Source organism: Triturus cristatus, chromosome 12 (genome assembly GCF_964204655.1).
Source record: "Triturus cristatus chromosome 12, aTriCri1.1, whole genome shotgun sequence".
Lineage (NCBI taxonomy): Eukaryota > Metazoa > Chordata > Amphibia > Caudata > Salamandridae > Triturus > Triturus cristatus.
Window position 1 is genome coordinate 50003071 of NC_140595.1, and position 18175 is coordinate 50021245.

Below are 18175 nucleotides of genomic sequence, written 5' to 3' on the forward strand. Positions count from 1 at the left end.
GGGAGCACAAAGAAAGCACAAAAATGCTCAGATAGACATATACCACTAAAAGCTGAACTGGTTCAATATTCAATTAACCTTCTTTTACAGTTATATAAATAATATGGCAGATCGAGTTGGGCAATTTCTTGATTTGATATCCCAATTTTATGTTCCTTTGTTTAATCTGAGCTAACATGTAGACCAGTGAAAATTCTACATCTTGAGGACAAGTTTTACTGGGTGTAGTGCCAGTCAAGGAGTGGCCAGATAGATTTGACACGCAATCCAGAGGCTGAGCCTATCTGCCAAATCACTGTGCAGTTGTGACTACATAGCCTAGTCAGAGAGCCACAGAATCGTAATGGACGCTCCGATTCGAAAAGCCATTTCAAGACTGCACTATGCAAAATGTGCATAACCACTACAAGGCCATGTTGATTTAGGTAACTCCCCTCAACCTGAATTGGGTAGCATTCATCATTAGTAACTTGCAAAAAGCAGCTAAGAACGTTGCCAAGACAATGCTTGTCTACTGGGCTGTTGTGAGGCAGTGCCCATTCACATAAAAAGCGACCTAGTTGTGGAAATATGACATGCGCAGTCAGTTCGCTGTCTATGCCCAAGTTGAGGTTCTCACGGAGCACTAGTTTTGAAACAAGGAGCGGATCCAACAGCTGCTGGAGCACCCCTAAAATACCTGTACCCTGAAGGAAGTGTCTATTTGTTGTACTTCCCAGTGTCCTACCTGATCTGCTTACCAAGGACAGCTACATGGATTTTTTACCATGTACTCAAAACTACAGTATGGCCTACCAGGGTCTTCAACGTCACCAGCCACTAAGCCTTTACTAGCCCCCTCTACTTGAAAAGGGAAGCTTCTTGTGACGTTTATCTACTTTCAGCCTAAAGTTTGTATGTCCTCCCCGAAACGAAGGATGGTTGTGCCATCTTTTATGTAGTTAAAGTATCACCATTGTTATCCCCTGACTTGAAGTCTCCCCGGCTTGACGGGCTACTGAATAAATGAGAAGCAATCCTATTCCCACACTGGCCAGCAGCGCTTCAGGTGTGAACAGTACCTATGACCCCTCTGCATGAAGTTGTGTCTTGTTACTGTGATGACATAACACTTTCAAGGTGTCTGCCGCCAACTGCAACCTACCCTACGTAAAGTACATAGGTAAACTTCAGCTAGTTTCAGTGCATCATCTGTGTCCTGCTATGATCAGGTACCTGGATGTTGGCTCCCACAAACACTACAAGATGGCAGGAAAACAGCAGGGGGTGGATTTACTAGTAGTGTGTACTATTTATTACACCTGATAATTATGAGCTGAAATTGCCATACCGCCAGTTGAAATTTTGGTAGCCCAAACCTGCCAAAATGTGACTAGTAATAAACAGTTCAGTAGTTAGTTAGCAGAATTTGCAGATTTTGGTGCCATACGCACCGAATTCCTGATATGCCCTAGTCAAAAACTCAATACCAGTACTATTCACTGCACCAATAAACTCAGAACACCTGAGCCAAATGGATTTTTTAGACTAAATGTAGAAATATAAAAAGGTCTTACTAATACTCTTGCATCTATACATTAATCAGGAGTGCAAGTATAATTTTAAAAAGATCAATGTTCTTACGAGATCAAAGATTTACTCGCTTGAGAAGTCAAATCTTAAATGTCTGGCAGATTCCATGTTACAATACAAAAAGGAAAAAGCTGGGCTCACACCCCAGCCTTAAAGCCTCTTGCCCAGGATCTGGTTAAATGACATTTGTTCATAAACGCAACACCATGGCAGAAATTATCTATAGTGTAATATGATATTTAGCGCCATTCTTGGAGGTGCATGATGGACCGCTGGAGGTGTGTGGTCTCACGAGATACCACTTCAATGGCAGATTGCACTATTCCAGAGTAGGGCTCAGCTACCCCCCGCCCAGGTTTGCATAATCTGCATTTGCAGGTATTACGCCTCGAGCCAGGGAAAGGGAGTTTGCAGAGGTGCTGTCAACACGTATGCCTTTTTTTACTCCTGCTCATAACATTCAACAGGGCAGACATTTAAGAAGCTCGGCCTTTGACCTCAGATGTTCTGTGGTCTGTTGCTCTGTCATCACTCTTGCATATCCTGCATTTTCACATCCCAACAGCCAGCACAACACCATGTCATGTTGACACCCTGGGTTTAACCCACTGTTATAATGAAAAGAGAAACCTGCAACGGAAGAGTAACACAAGCAAGCAGCTTACGAAAGCCCCAACATTCATCATTGTTTTTTTAAATGAGAAAGAAAATAAGAAAGGCCATTGTGTTTATTAGCTTTAGTATAAAAAAAATCCCCCCCCCCCTCCCAAAAGTCGATGTACTCGGTTGTGCATCCTTTAAAGCACACGACGAAATGTGCAGTTATAAATAAATATTACTATAACAGTGCACTATGTGCCCTCTTCACAGCAGATTCACATTAAAATGCGGCCCACAATACAAATATATACAAAGTCTTAAAATTAGATATTAACCACATGACGGCGCGTCTATTTACAGCTTCTGTACAATCAAGTAGTCCAAACCCTGCAACAAGAGAAACACAAGTTAGTCGTTTCTGAGACCGTCCCAGGGCATCCCCTCCCAGTAGCCTCCAATGTTGCATATTTACCCTAGGAGCCATTCAACAGCTGGTTCTGGCCGTTTAAGAGCTGGCTTTGGATCTCTTCGTACACTTGATTATACAGGTCATCTCTGGTCTTCAAACCGTCAACCCAAGCTGAAACAAGGCGCAAATGACGCTTCAGGTTAGTCTACCCCAACAGCCCACTGTGTGAATGCAGTAAACAAAATACAACCCGTGATACACTAAAGATGGCCGATCAGGATGTGATTCTTTGCAATATAGTACTTCTAGAAGCTGCAGTATAGCCAGGTATTAATCTCAAGTCCCCTCCAAAGAGATCATCAAAGCACAGATGTCCAAGTCTTTTGTTAAAGTGGTCAGAGACCCTATTAATCTAAAGTTTACATCCGACCTGTTTGGGTGGGAGGTCGTGGACAGATATTGCACACATCACTCCACCCCCCTTAAACAGGACAACCAAGGGTTCTGACTTCAGTGGCAGAATTAAACTATTCTCAATGCACCCAATTTCCAAAAACTCTTTTCACAACATGGCTGCTGAATACCTAACAGACAAATCCAATTTAATTCCAATGACAGCGCTACTAATATGGTTCAATTATAGTCAGAAGGAAAAATGCCTCATGCCATCCAGTCAGCACAGACAAAACCACGTTCTACCATACATTCTACCCAGTTTTCCCAATGTGAATCACACACAGTCTAAAATGTATTTTAATTTGCCTGCGGAGGTTAGGTGGGTCAGTGGACATTTGTTAGGATGCGGCCAGATTGTGAGGATGGAAAACCAGAACACGGTTTGCCTTTAGGTGCAAAAGTGCCCTGTGACCAAACTTACCAACATCCACTCCATTCTCCTCCATTTCACGTCTGTGCTTCAGATACATGGGCCAAACATGGCCGTCAAACAGTCCAGGTGGGTCAGGTACTGTGTAGTTCCTTGTACTGTTGAAAAATTAAGTTCATGGAATGAAAATCCAATCAAGCTTTTGGCTCTAAAATACTTTGCTAAATGCTACACAGACAATCCCTCAGGGCACATTTAGCCATGGAGAAAAAGTCCTTTAAAATATCGAACCGAGTATTAATTCGGCCTGTAGACACAAGTACTCAGTTTTGAGGGTGCACACCTTAAACCGCCTCCACTTCTTACTGTTTTTGAAAACTCAAGTTAGTCAAGTTCCTAGGGGAGTGATTCAATATGGGATAGCACACATATTAGGGCATTAATAAAGGACTAAACCCAGCGAAAAGGTGCTTTAGCATCAACCACAACCAAATGCAACCATCTAGAACTTAGAGTGACTGGCAGGTGCCTTGAGATACTTACCTCCTTCGCCTCTTGCACTCATCATATGGAACAGCTAGATAATACTTCCGGGTACAGAGGTCAATGAATGGCCTAGGGGCAAACAAGATCATTAGCCCTAGTGATTTCATGGTGTAACCCAATAAAACTTCACTGCCAATGCAGAGATGTACACAAAGCTATTGATAAGACGGAGCAAGTTAAAAAGTCAGTGTCATTTTTGCTGCTTGGCTACCAAAAAGTAGTTAAGTATAAACAGACACGTGTCCCATCGAAATAGTACAATGCAGCAGTTAGAGAAATAGCTAAGTACCAAATGTAGCACAATGCTAGTCATTGGGAGCCACTAATCTTTGAACAGTATGGAAATTAATATTGAAACAAAAGGAGGAAAATGGAAAGAGCTAACAAAAAAAACTAATGCACCAAGTTACTTGTAGTTGTAGAGCAGGAAGCCTTCAACAATTAAGACATGGACATCTTCAGACCCCACCAGCCCAGCATCTGGCGACACAGGCACGCCATGAGACCGAGCAAACTTTGTGGGATTCTCGATCCACGCCTTCACCGTGTTTACCATGGCCTCCATGTCTATAGACGTTATCGCTGCCAAGGGAAAAGAGGAATGGATACAATTACTAGGGGACACACCAGCAAGCAGAGAATAGAAATAATAAAGAGATAAAGAAATCTGAAATAAGACTATCAATTTATAACAGAGTATAGAGTTAACATTAGCATAGCATTAAGGAGAATAGAAATGAAAAGAGTACTTATGATATACATTACTGCTTCCTACAGGGAGCACCGAGCTTACCATCCCACTGTTTAAAGCCGTCTTCCCCGACTTCTATCTGATCTTGTGGCTGAAATATAGTGAGCAATAAAACATTGCTGCAAACGCAGGGTCATCTGTAGATCTGATCACTACCTGACCGTGATCTACGACAGTAAGTGTGCACTTAACAAAACCCACACCACATTTCCACTGTTTGTAATGCACATTTATACCGCAAGCTCACGGGTAGTGTTACCACCCAAGAAGCTGGCCGTATAAAACTTTATACAAAGCTGCATGTCAGTTTAAGAGCAGACACCAGACTTTACAGGAAATGTTATAGTTGCACCACATTTCTGGGGCAGGGTTAAGTGACAGTTGTCGTTAACATGACCAGAAGAGCACATATTCTAAGAATAGTTAGAGTTGCCAATAAATTTGATGTCAAATGAGTATTTTTTACATCCGGTGATGGGGTATGCTTTTAATTTTTGGGGTAAATTACAACCATTGCAGCCTCACCAGGGCTAATTTTAGGATGTTGATGCCACCCCAACATTTATACTTTTCTGGGCAACAAGGTGATCTCCCACTTCAAAAATCTGAAAATGTAGCCAGCTCAGCTTTTACTTCTGAGTAATCATCTAAGATTGTATGCGGCATGGCAATACGAACATTGGCCACCAGTAGTATGTTAGCCAATGTTACAGGTAGCACAAAAACTGAAATCTCTAGGAACAGAGCCACTAGGGCCATGTCCAGAGAAGTCTATTGGCCACAGCCTGTATGACTTCACTGATAAAACCACAGGTCTTGTTCACTAAGAGGGAAAAGTGTGTGGCAAACAAAGATATCACCTGCCCAGAGTCAAAACCAGAGGATGCCCTGAAGATACATTTGCTGTATCCTAAAAGTTTGTTCCATCTCATGAACTCAAATAATGTAAATATTGCTCATTAAGCCTCCCCCAAACAATAAATGTAAACCATGGAAAGATACTCCATGTGATGGCATCCACAGGGACACCTAAAAAGACTACTTGTTACTGCAAACTAGGATACCTCGCGGACACCCATCTGCGATCAATTTCAGGATCTGCATGGCGCCTGCACCAAAGCACTTTAAAGGATCAATTAACCTTGGTGAGGTAATTAATGGAATCAACTTAGTCAACACAATCCTGTCCGAGCACAACTAGAAACTGGTCATGCTAACAAGTTCTCTAAATGTATTCTGAAACATAATTAAGGTCTGAAGATCATTTAAAATAGTCAAGCCATGTCTCTAGAAACTACGGTGCAAATAAGCTGTAAAAAGGAAAACTATTTCTCAATACAATATATCTGATTTACCTACCAATGACACTCAAATGCAGAACAAACATCACCCACTTCTCAGTCTAGTCAGATCCCTTAATCTACAAGGAGATCCTTCACCTAGACCGGTAACCCCCACCCCCATTTTTTTAAACCAGTTATTTGCTAAAAAAAAAGTGTTTATGCGCTTTCATTTTTTTCATTAAAGGGCGTGGGCCTTCCAGTTACAGTACACCCACACTCAATCCAGTACAATACTAAGCTGGAACCAGCATTGGAGAAGCCCTCTGTGGGCGGTGGGTAAATACAGTACTGACAAAGAAGAAGTCATTTGGTCAATAAGTAAAACAAGCCTAAACCCTGCCCCAAAATCAACCATATAAAATAAGCACATTCTATTGCATAACACAAAAACTCCGTAGTAATAATGCAATACTGCCAAGTGCCAATACACACAACAGCACACCTTTACATGGCATGTTGTGATGTTTTTTGTGTTTTGGTAATTCGTTTCTTAGACATGCTTAAGTGCCAGGCTGAGATGTCACAAGAAAGGCCCACTTGGCAGCAGTGCTCATTATATATTGTTCATTACAGGATAACATCATTTCATGGAAGCAATAAAATGTATCACGTAGACTTCTGCTTTATCTACAGGACAAACCTTCAAAGATGTACAACTACATGTATGAGCAGTAGTTTGCAGTTCAAGAATCCCAGCTTACCTTGTAAAAATCATCCTGATGCACAACACAACAGTTTGGCAAGTTTTTAACAAGCCTGTTGGTCAGAGTGGTCTTCCCACCATTGGTCACACTAGCAGGAAAGGAAACAAAATAAGTGTAATCAGAAATAGTTCTCTGTGCCTCTGACAAAACATCTTACTGTTAGAAGCAACGCTATTTTAGATTAAATTAGGGTTTGTATTTCAATTGCCGGCCTCAGAAATGCTCCTTCACATTGTATACAAACAGAAAAATGCTAAGATATACCAACGTATATTCCATTATGGATCAACATTAAATTATGTATGTATTTATTCGTAAAGCACTGCAATAAAGGGGTAGGTGTTGAGTGCACTGTTTCCATTTTTACCCCCAAGGAGACTGGTGTAGGCCTACTTCTGACTCACAGATCCTTGGGAGAGGGAGATCTAATATGTTTAGTCGGACACAAAAATAATAATCATACAGTACTGTCACAATATGGATATATATATATATATATATATATATATATATATATATATTCAGTCTACCAGGCTCCACCTTGGGAGAATTATAATGTAAGCAAGATATTAGAAAACTCACTCTCAGATACGAATAAATTTCTAAATTAAACACTATATTAAACTTAATGTTTCATCTTGGACCCATTTTACTGAATATGAAAAAACACATTTAATAGTAATTAAACTACAGCTGGTTGGATAACATGTGCAATGTTTTGTGATTAACTTTACTAAAAATTAATTTGTAACAGGTTTAAGTGTAAGCAAAATACAAGAGGAAAAATTGAACATGGATATACAATACAAACATACGTAATATTGGACACCTCTACAATACTTCCTAGCTAGGCTCCGACTATAACTTACGGTAAAAGTACGAAAACAAATGAAAAAATTATGACGAAGCTGTATAAAAGTTGGTGTATTCAAATGTAAAATAACGTCATTGGTAGCGCAGAAAGAACTAGTGTCAAAAATAATGTTAAACTATTTCAGTCAAAACTATGTAAATCCAGAAGGATGGCAGTTTAATTGTAATTTAGTAACGCAGTTCGAGATTTCAAACTAGAAATCTAAGGTTGCTGGGGAGGCAGCAGCCACAACGGAAACCCGCGCGCGCTTTTAAATTTCCCGCTCCCCTCGCGAGCCAAGTCACTGCGGCGCGCGCACGAGTCGCTGCAGTGACAGCGCGACAACCGCTGGGAGGGCGCGAGTTCGTACAGAGGAACTTCTCGCCGGCGGGCGCGCGCTGGCACACCCTTTAAATAGCAGGACGAGGGAAGCACGCGACAAAAAGCGGCAACGGCCGAGAGGAGGGAGCGCGGCCGAGTCCGACGGCCGCGCGCGGGCTGACAGGTGGGCGGCATGACGAGATGGTCGGTCAGGGTCAGACAGGTTTGAAGAGGTCACCGAGATAACAGCCGCAGACACGTTCATGGGTAGGGATGGAGAGAGGAGAGGCAACAATAGCGCCGGAGCCGATAGAAGGGCTGGCTTTCCTCAACGTTGGCGTCACTGGGTAGTGTTACAAACACCCTTATGATTAATAACTAAACAGCAGGCCACGAAGCTGGCGCCATCGGCAACTCCATTGAAACCCATGTCCATTGGATCCTCGTGCTCTTTAACATATACAATGCCCCCACCAATAGTAACCCCCCCAACCTTTACTGAACCAAGTCTCCATACTTCACGAGGCCGGGTGTTAAGCAGTTTCCAACCACTGACCAATTAGATCCCTTAAGTATATAGTTTGTGGCGCCATCTCGTATCGGTTGCTATTTTCTCTAACTAGTGCCCATACTCTAGGGCAGGGATATTCAAACTGGGTGGGTGGGCGCCAGGCTCTGGTCAAAAAAGCATTAAGCCGATAGCAGTGCTTCGTTTTAGGTGGTTGGAAAAATGAGCAGCACTAAGCCGCTCTGTAATGGGCCATCTACTAGCTTTTTGTCATTTATATCCTAGCTGCGCAAAATGGTCACATAATTTAACTCTACTGTTTAAATATGTCTCGTTTCTGTTTAAGAAGTCGAGACATTTCAACTCTGCCAGTTAAATAGAATACTTGTGAAAAATCTGAGGGGGTCCCGATGACTTATAACTTTACTTGGGGGACGCAGCATTCAAGTTTTAAGCCTTCTGCTCTAGGGGTTATTTGATTAAGACTCTAATCGGAGCGGGATTGCTGACTATAGTGAGTTTTACTTGGTGTTTAAATCCGTGCGTACATATAACCCCTTCTTTCCCACTCAATATAAATGCATATACATTTATATCTACACACACACAGCGGCAGCACTCACCCTCCGATCCCTATGATGTACTTCATCGCAGCGCTCGGTTCTGGTCTCGTCTCCCGCTTAGAAGCTCCTTCAGAAGCGCTTTACTATTTCATTCAAAAAAAGGGCGCCGGACCTCCTCATTTATACTCCCCGCGCTCCTGACCCAGCCCAACGCCTGATGTCACCGTACGTCCGCCCCCACCACCGGCAACACCCCCGCACGTCAGCCGCTGGAGCACGCGCGCTCTGCTTGCACCTGTGTTCTGCCTCAAAGGGGAAGCTATTAATACAACTACTGCTGCTGCCTTCTTTACCTAAATTAGCTGTCGCGATTAGAAGGTGAAACTCCCTCCCACCGCCCCCCTTCTGCACCGGATGGGGGAGCTGACAGAAGACCCCGCTTGCTTGCAGGCCCCCCCCCCCCCCCATTTTATAGTACTCCGTCTCCAGGAAATCCTTGGATACTGTGAGAATTCGCCCGCTTGAGACTGTGGAAACTGGCAAAGTGGGTGGTATCGTGTGTCTGCTACAGAGCACCTACTACACGTGGCTTTAAGGTCAAAGGACTGAATTGAAAGCAATTTATTTCTGGGTTTATGCTTTAGTGGCAGAGATTATATTGTGTAATGCAAGAGTCACAAGCTGACCTGCTCCAATCCTGGAAAAACAGAGCAATAGGTTAGGCACCAATATAAACAGCTGCACTAGGCTAGAATTTTGAATCATTGAGAGTTTAACTCTTATCCTGGTCTTCTAAGCAGTGCTTTAAATGGGGGGGAAAAAAAGAAGTGCCGGTACTCACCAAATTGATAGGTCGTGCGCCTTGAGGGTCCAGTAGGAGCTCGTCTGCGAGGCGGGCATTTAACAAATCAGCATTTTCTTAGTGTCTTTAAGAGGGTGCTGATCCTTAAGGCAAGTAGTGTATTTTACAGCAACATTTTACTAAATTTTCAAACAAATGGAATCGTTTTTGAAAGGGTACCGTGCAAACATCTAGCACTACAAAACGATAAAGAGCATTTCAATGAGGATGTAGTCTCGTGATGATGGTAAACTTGCCACCAGGACACCCACATTCTAATCCTAGTTGCCTAATGACGCCAATCTTGTGTGTTTTTAGCCACATTTAGAATCAGCATTGGCATAGCCAATAGGTCTTGCCTTTGGAACCTTCTAAGTGTTTAGCTATGCAACCGTTGATGTTGTTGCACCAAGGATATTGTGCTGGATAACTAAACACTTATAAGGTCCCATAGGCGAGACCTATTGGCTATGCCAATGCTTCTTTTGTTATGGGGGGCATAAACAACAGGAGGCTGAAGCTTTGGAAATAGTACCTGTGTAACAGTTAGTGTGATAGTTAGTGAGTTAGTTAGTTTGTTAATGAGAGAGTTAGTTAGTGAGAGAGAGAAAGAGTTATTTAGTGGGAGAGAGAGATAGTTGGAGAGTTAGTTTGGAGAGAGATTGTGAGAGAAATATAGTTTGAATTAGTGTTTTTAAAGAGAGTTAGATAGTGAGAGAGTTAGTGATAGGGATTGAGATAGTTAGTGAAAGAGTAAGTTAGTTAGTGAGAGGGAGAGTGAGAGAGCAAATAACCAGGCAAAAGGAGAGGAGGGAGCAGTGCATCAGTGGAGCAGGACAGGGAGGGAGAACAGGGGAGCAAGTCAGGAGAAGAGATATCTGAGGACATAGTAACATCCGGGCAGATGGGGAGGGATCTTAGGGGCAGTTTACCAGGGGAGAGGAGAGTGAAGGGCAGAAGTGGGGCAGGAGTGGAGACGGCATGGTAGCAGTGGGGTAGAAGAGAAGAGGAGGAAGAAGAAGATGGAGGAGGAAGGGTAGGGGAGGAGGGGGGAAGAGAGGAGAGGAGCAGTATTTAGGAGGCATTATGACGGTGGAGCAGGGCAGCAGGAGGAGGGGGTAGGGGCAAACAATCGGGGGTGGGAAAGCAGGGAAGGAGAGAGCGGAGGAGGTGGAGAGGGTGGCTAATGGGGAGGGGGAAATGAAGTGTGGGTTCAATGGAACACAAACAACTATTTAAATGGGTGCAAGCAAGAGGGAATGACAGCTGGGAAGCCTCTCAAATAAGAGCCAGTGGAAGTTAGAGTGGGGTGAGGGCCAGAAAGAAGAGACAACTCATCAATTTGGTGCAAGAGAGCAGTGAGCAGAGGGACACCAGCAAGGGAACACCAAGAAGGGAGCAAAATAAGTGAGCCAGGATCATTCTGCAAATAAATTAGGACTGAGCTGAGACCACTCCTCAAATAATCCAAAGATAGAAAAAAAGCCTCTGTCCAAATAAATGAAAGCCGTGATTGGGGACCACCCCTGAAATGGGACAGCAAAGCGGGGGTCTCAAATCAAGGAGAAGGAAACGCAGGAGCCTCTCAACGAGTAAATGAGAGGACGGCGGGGAACGCTCCTTTAGATGACTCCTTTAAATGATGGGAGGAGGGTGAAGAGGGGAAGGTGCAAACAAAGTGATTGGGAAAGAGACAACAAAAGACAAACGGGGAAAGTGGTGTGTGGTGTCTGATAGGAGGGTTTGTGAGGCTGGGTGGTGGAAGAATGCTTTATGTGAAACATAGCTGAAGATGGTGGTTGGTGAGCAGGTGGGGCGTCAGGGGGGATTGTCTAGTGTACAAGGGGAGGACATGTGGTTGTGCAGTACAGGGATACATCGTGTGAGGTTCCCTGCAGTGGCTGGGTCACGTGGTGGGATTATTAGTAGGTGGCCGGTGGGAGGGCAGGTGGGCATTGGTGGAGTAATGATGCATTGCTTGAAAATGGGCAGCCTATACCGTTATGCACTCAGTACCTGTACTTCTTAAATGTTATGGGGAGAGTGTCAGCAATTATCAGCATATGTCCAATTTAATAGGAGGTTACCAGCACTTCTATTAATCAAACTGGTACACATAGATAATGAGCACTTGCACTTCTAAATTTGCAATTCAAGCACTTTGTTTATCACATAAAAAAATAGCATTCAGGACAGGGCGCACGTATGACTTCACCGTAAATTACAGTTTGACGTGCACGTGGAATTACTTCATGTTAAGTGCGTGGTGCCACTGCTCTCTGTGGAGGGAGTTATAAAGGGCAATTGGCGCGCGAACAGGTTACAGTCATAGCCTTACCGCTGCTTGCTGGAAAGCCCCCTTCGTGTACGTTCCTCCTCCTTTGTAGGTGATGGCCGGGATCTCCTTGTTCAGCAGGGAGCACTTGTACTGGTGGGACTGGCTCGCGGAGATGTAGTCCACGCGGGACTTTATGTTGTTCTTGGAAGAGAACGTCACTATGGCCACTCTGGTGGCAGAGGGCACCACGGGGAAGTCTGACAGCAGCTTCTTCACGAATTTCAGCTAGTTCACGAAGTTGGCGTAGCCCATGCTGGACGACTCGTCCACCAGGAAGGTCTTGTTGTGTTCCTTAGTTGCATGTACACAAATCATCTTCCAGTGGGAGAATGGGTGGTGTTGGGATGCTGGCGATCACAGCCCTACTTAAACATTGCCGCTAACTGCACATATTCATGTGGGCGATGTCTACGTCTATTGATAAGCGTAGTTACATTAAGCACAAGGACCTGTACATGTAAACGATATCCAGTAAGTGATCGTGGAACAGCTACTATTGTAATACCGTGCAGATAAAATAAAAGGATAAAATAAAAGGTGCGCTGAAACATGAAGCGCGGCGCGTCTTGAGAAAATAAAAGGCAAAGATTTCTATGCCATGCCGTCGGAGCTGTAGATTGACGACACGAGCAAGCTTAAATCAAACAAACATAAACGGTATGGATTGAGGAACAAAGGTGCGTGTTAGTAAGAGGCTCCACGGCTTTCTTTGGTGAACACGGCGCACATGTGCATAAATTACAAGTGAGGCGTCCGAAGTGCTTGATTACATTGAAGTGCTTACTAAGTGGGACAGTGTCATGCAGCATGTAATGGGCTGGCTCATGTGTGTTTGGTGAAAAGCGCTCATAATGAAAACAACCGTGAAAGTCCATCGTGCATGTACAGCGTTTACCTTCTTTTCAAGGTTGTACTTGTGCTCAGCTGTTTTGTAGCACACTCATGCTTGTGGCGGCATCCGCCTTGCGGGAGCGAGCAGCGGCCAATTGGCACGCGCGCCGCTGCTCGCTCCCGCAAGGTGGATGCCGCCACAAGCACAAGTGTGCTTCAAAATGAGCAGGCCGATGACTAAAGGCCCTCCTAGAGCAGCGCATGCGCGCTGCCGAGGCGACAACTAAAAATGAGCTTCTGTCACAGTCTGCCAGTACTCTTGCCTTTCCCCACCCGACACTGGTACTGAGTAGCCTTTATTATCCACATCTTAGACCCTTGGACTGTGGCCGTCTGCTTCATTAGGCTGCGAAGATGATGCATCATAAGCGGAGTAACCCCATTCGGAGATCTCTGTGTGTGACAGAATTGTAGTTTCAGCCTATCATCCACTGGAGGACGACAAATTAATTACCAGCATTTGTGTGAATGTCACGATCATCTGTGTATTGATGGGTTTATATATATCAAATATCAGGGCACAAGTCCTAAAAAAAGAAGGGCGGTCAACCTCGAAGCTGGAGAACCGGGTTGTAGTCTTGGCAGGGATGCTCAACATCCTGTGATTCTGGGCAAATCACTTAATCTCCCCGTGGTTAACAAAAATGAGTGTGTCTGTCTGTAACGCAACTGGCGCTCATGTAAAGTGCTCTGATACCTTCGGGTCTAGTTCGGTACATGACATTTTGCAGAGTATGTGAAAACCAAAGCATATTAAAACGGTAATCACACACTCATTTTTTAGACTAGTGCATTTTGTGATGGCCTTAATGTTTCTCAGGGCTCTAATGAGCAATACATTTTACTACATTGGATCTTAACTGAAAGGATTTAATCAAAGTGGGTCAAATTCAAGGCTAAAGCTATCTTATCAGGATTTTTACTGAATGGCTGACAGATCTCTGCAGCAGGTGCGCAGATCAACTGAGCTTTCTTGCCAGCAGGAATGGAAAGCGAACACCCGATCCTGCACTCTTTCGAACATGCATGTAAACCGTCTCCCACACACACAAAAAACTTTGAAATCGAACTGCTTCCCCCAACCCAGACCCCGACACCTACTACCTGCAAACAGTTTTTGTTTAAAAATATTCTTCAAGGGTGGCAGGCCGTCAGTGACACCGCAGGGGCGCCCCAGCCTACTGAAGTGGAGAAGTGTGGCTCACTGGTTAGAGCAGGCAGACCCTGAAGCAGAGGTCAGACCCGGGACCAGGGTTCAATTCCCGACGCGGCAGGGTCTTGAGCTCAAATGTCCATGGACTCGATAATTCTCGCTTCGGTGCCTGACCTAATCATGGGTTCACACTCTGCAACTCTGGGCATTAAGCTTGCTTAATCTCCACAACGGCCCCCCGCGGCGGGATGCCTGGCTTTCACCTTGGGGATGCCCTGTAGGGGCTATCTCACAGGGAAAAGCCAGGACGGGTTCCCAAGGCAAGTGCGGAGATACCCCTTCGGGGGTCGATTCAGGCGCTATATAAGAAACATAATAATAATAATAAATGGAGCATGAGAGAGTAACTGCTGGCTTGTCTCTTCCAGGTCAGTCACTGTATGTGGATCTGTGACAGCATGGGTGAGCACATACACACACGTGCTGGAACTCAATACTTTTTTTATACATGCGACTGGAGTTTCCCATAAGTATGTTGTGCCTCAGCTCTTTGCCTCTTGGTTCACCCTGGCCACGCTCACAACACAACCAAATTCCAAATGTACATGCCAAGTATTGTGTGGCCAGACATGCAAAGTGCCCGAATGCCCTTTCGGCCATGTTTGGCTCATATGTGCGAAAATTGTATTTTTTGCAGTTTTATATAGAGCTAACTTGGCACGAGGGCATTAAATCACTCTACATAAGAAGCGGATGTTTTACATGAAAGCATACTTTATTGTTATTATGGCACAGGGAAATTGAGTGATTTGCCCAGAATCACAGGATGTTGAGCCATTAACAGGATTTGACCTCCCCATGCCATTAAGACAGAAAGGTATGCTTTTATGTAGAACTTGTGCCGAAGTACTTTAGGCACTATGACAGTCAATGGCGAGTGTATTCCAGTGCTAACTTGCTGCTTCTGCAGCCTTATAATCTAACTGACAGCGCAAGAGTTCCAATGTTGGGAGCTCTAGCCACCAGGCCACATTTCATTCCTGTCACACTGTCAATTAGACTGTTAGACTGCAGCAGCCATTCAGCACCGGAATGCACTCGCCATTGACTGTCAAGGCGCCTCAGTGACACGCTCCACTCAAAGCCTGATCCCTGCTGTCACTAGGAATAACGGTACTCTCCTAACACAAGGAGAAGTTTGGTAGTCTAGGGGAGAACTCTGAGAAGTGCCGGTACTCAGTACCAGCCTATATAAAGCACTGCTTCTAAGGGTGTTAGTAAACAAGTTATAGAGGTGGGTGAGCCAACAAATTAACAGTTAGAACTGAGCCAAGGGTCTGGCTTGGATCGTCAAGCCCATGCAAAAGCCTAGCCCTGAAAAAGTTTGTGTACACCATCCTGTAAAATATTATAAAAACTCTTCAAAATCCCAAAAAGCGTAATTCTTTAACATGGAGAAGCTTTGACATTAATACGTCACATTATAGCACTGCACTAAGAAGTACTTATTTAAGTGATCGTTTTTAAACATGAACCATTAGTGATCTAAGAGGCAAGACACTTGTCATATAAACCCTGGACAAGGCCATTATTATAAAGCAACATTATAGTATATTAAATCAATCAGAATAGGTTTTTGTACAGTGGCATTTTGAACTAACATATTTGAAAGTGCTTTCATATGCGTTAATGAAGGAAAAAGACTTTTGGGGAAATAAAATATTTCCTAAGATCTCACAATTTAAGAGGGGAAGCTGCAATTTATCACGTTTTCTGATTTCACGTTGTACCACACATTGTACCAAACGTTGTACTAAACCGTTAGTAAATGGTTACTTGTCTTTCTTTGCTATTAGGCTTTGGTTTTACCACTGCATTTTTTTGCTGTTTCTATTTAGCAACAACTTGACCCTCCGATTTTAGCGCACTTTCCATTAGCACCACCTACATTACTCAAGGCCACCTTTCATTGTTCATAGGGATGGGGAGGTCAAGTGATTGTCCCAGAATCACAGGATGTTGAACTAACGCTGAGACTCAAACCTGGCTCCCCTGTTCCAAATTCCGCAGCTCTGGTTGTAATGCAGCACCAATGCACATGTAGGGAAGTAGGCAGAAGGCACATGAAAGCTTGCCTCATAATGCATTCGAGGTTCCAGTAAGACCTCAAGGTAAGCTAGGCTTCAAGCTCGAGCCTGGCTCAAGCTTTCAATGGTTCGCCCACTTTTAACAGGTTATTTACCTTTGGTAACGCCCTATCTGGTAGATACTCTTTTGTACGACCAAGGTGAAATGACAATGTCCTTTTTGTTCCAGACGGTGGAGTCTCTACTCCTCTGAGTGGTGAGGCGGAGCAGAAGAGGTAGGCAGTGTGATGTTCTGGCCTACATGGAAAAGAGTTACAACCTTTCGAAGGAAGGAGGCACATGTTCAGAGGACCAGCTTGTTCAGGTAGAAGGTGTTGTTGGGAGGGTGTGGCGAGAGTGCCTGCATTTCGCTGACCCTCCTGCCTGATGTAATGACCACTAGAAAGGCAGTTTTGATGGTCAGTAGCCAAAGAGTGCACTTGTGCAGAGGATCTAAAGGTGTATGCATTAAGAAAGTTAGAACAAGATTTATATCCCACTGGGGCATGATGAATGGCCTGCGGGAAACTTGCTGCAAGCCTTTAGAAATGTAGCTACAACAGGTGACTTGAATAAAGAAGGTTGGTCCAGCAACTGCAAAAATGCCGAAATGGCTGATAGGACGGCCTTTAACTGTGCCCAGAACAGAGCCCTGTTGGTCCAAAAATAGAGCAAACAGAAGGACCTTAGAGAAAGTTGCAGAAAGAGAGTCAATGTTTTTTAGAATCCAACATGTCCCAAACTTATCCCAATGGCAGGTGTATGCCGACTTGGTGAAGGAACGCCTAGCTGCCAGAAATACATCACATACTTCAGGAGGAGAGTAATAGCTCTCCACTGTCACCGCTAAATATCCACGCATGAATGTGAAGGGTGCGCAGGTTCAGGTACAGAAAATCATCTAGAAGAGGCAGCCTGATCGAAGGACCGATGGCCATGCTCAAAAAGCTCAGGACACCAGACTCTCTGTGCCCAATCCAGAGACACAAGAATAACCTGGGCCCGGTCGTTCCTGATCTTCTTGAGAGTTCTGGGCAGGAGTGGTATAGGCAGAAAGGCAGGAGGCTGGAGCTCCACTCAAGGCAAAAAGCATTTCTGAGTGAGAGTCGCCTTGGAAACACCAGTGCACAAAACTGCTGACATTGCGCGTTCTCTGTGGTGGCGAAAGGATCTAGCTAAGGCTCTCCCCACTGCTGAAAGAGACTTTGCACCACCTCCGGATGGAGACGCCATTCTTGATCCCCTAGACATCTTCGGCTCAGTTTGTCCATCCTGGCGTTTGGAGAGCCTGCCTGGTGTTGAACCGCCAGGAAAATGTCCTGGTGTTCCAGCCATGTCCAGAGATGCAGAGCCCCATGTCCATAATATAATTTAAAAATCTTGATGTGAATGCTTGAAAATGTTTCAGTGTATGTCTACAATAGAGGCTCAGATTTGCTTGTTCAAAGTTGATCCACTAACACAGAAGCTGAGGCCAACTCTGACAGCTTCGTATCAATGCACATTAGGATGGATTTTCTGCACTCAGAGGAGCGAGCGCAGTTGGCACTGCTGACCTGACAGATGGAGCCAGGACCTCAGGGTCATGAGGTCCCAGACTCTTTGGCATCCAAATAGCCAAGAGCCCAGTAACGTCCAGTTAACAGTCTTGGTACAACCACCGGGCCCTGTCAATGCCCTTCTTCGAGAATATTTTTAGGAAAGTGGTCATGTTTGGATCCATCTCAGGGGTGTCTGCCATTTTGCCCTTTCATATTGGACAAGGCCATTCTGTGCAAAGCCTCGCACACACATCCTTGTTGAAACCATTGTGCAGATGTGTCTGCATAT

At 44.4% G+C, this 18175-nt stretch overlaps 1 protein-coding gene and 1 long non-coding RNA gene across 2 annotated transcripts in view; one reads left to right on the plus strand and one right to left on the minus strand.

The window, feature by feature from the left end:
• Nucleotides 1-2282: 2282 nt before the first annotated feature.
• Nucleotides 2283-9205, minus strand: NMRK2 (nicotinamide riboside kinase 2). The gene is made up of 8 exons (XM_085639491.1): nt 9057-9205; nt 6749-6839; nt 4747-4795; nt 4364-4535; nt 3951-4022; nt 3459-3565; nt 2645-2752; nt 2283-2559 (listed from the first exon to the last, which is right to left on the minus strand). The coding sequence occupies exons 1-7, from the start codon at nt 9080-9082 to the stop codon at nt 2646-2648; spliced, it is 624 nt and encodes a 207-aa protein (XP_085495617.1). The 5' UTR covers nt 9083-9205; the 3' UTR covers nt 2283-2559; nt 2645.
• Nucleotides 8021-18175, plus strand: part of LOC146772422 (uncharacterized) — an 85886-nt gene continuing 75731 nt past the window's right edge. Inside the window, exons 1-2 of the long non-coding RNA XR_014972351.1 lie at nt 8021-8109; nt 16536-16581. This is a non-coding gene — a long non-coding RNA (uncharacterized LOC146772422). The remainder of the gene's footprint in view (nt 8110-16535; nt 16582-18175) is intronic.

Excerpts from the sequence above, each read along its gene's own strand:
- NMRK2 (XM_085639491.1), bottom strand. The coding sequence starts at position 9,082 with ATGAAGTACATCATAGGGATCGGAGG. Across the intron at positions 4,796-6,748 it reads ATCAGGATGATTTTTACAAG|CCACAAGATCAGATAGAAGT; the intron begins GTAAGCTGGGAT and ends ACTATATTTCAG. Across the intron at positions 3,566-3,950 it reads GAGTGCAAGAGGCGAAGGAG|TACAAGGAACTACACAGTAC; the intron begins GTAAGTATCTCA and ends ATTTTTCAACAG.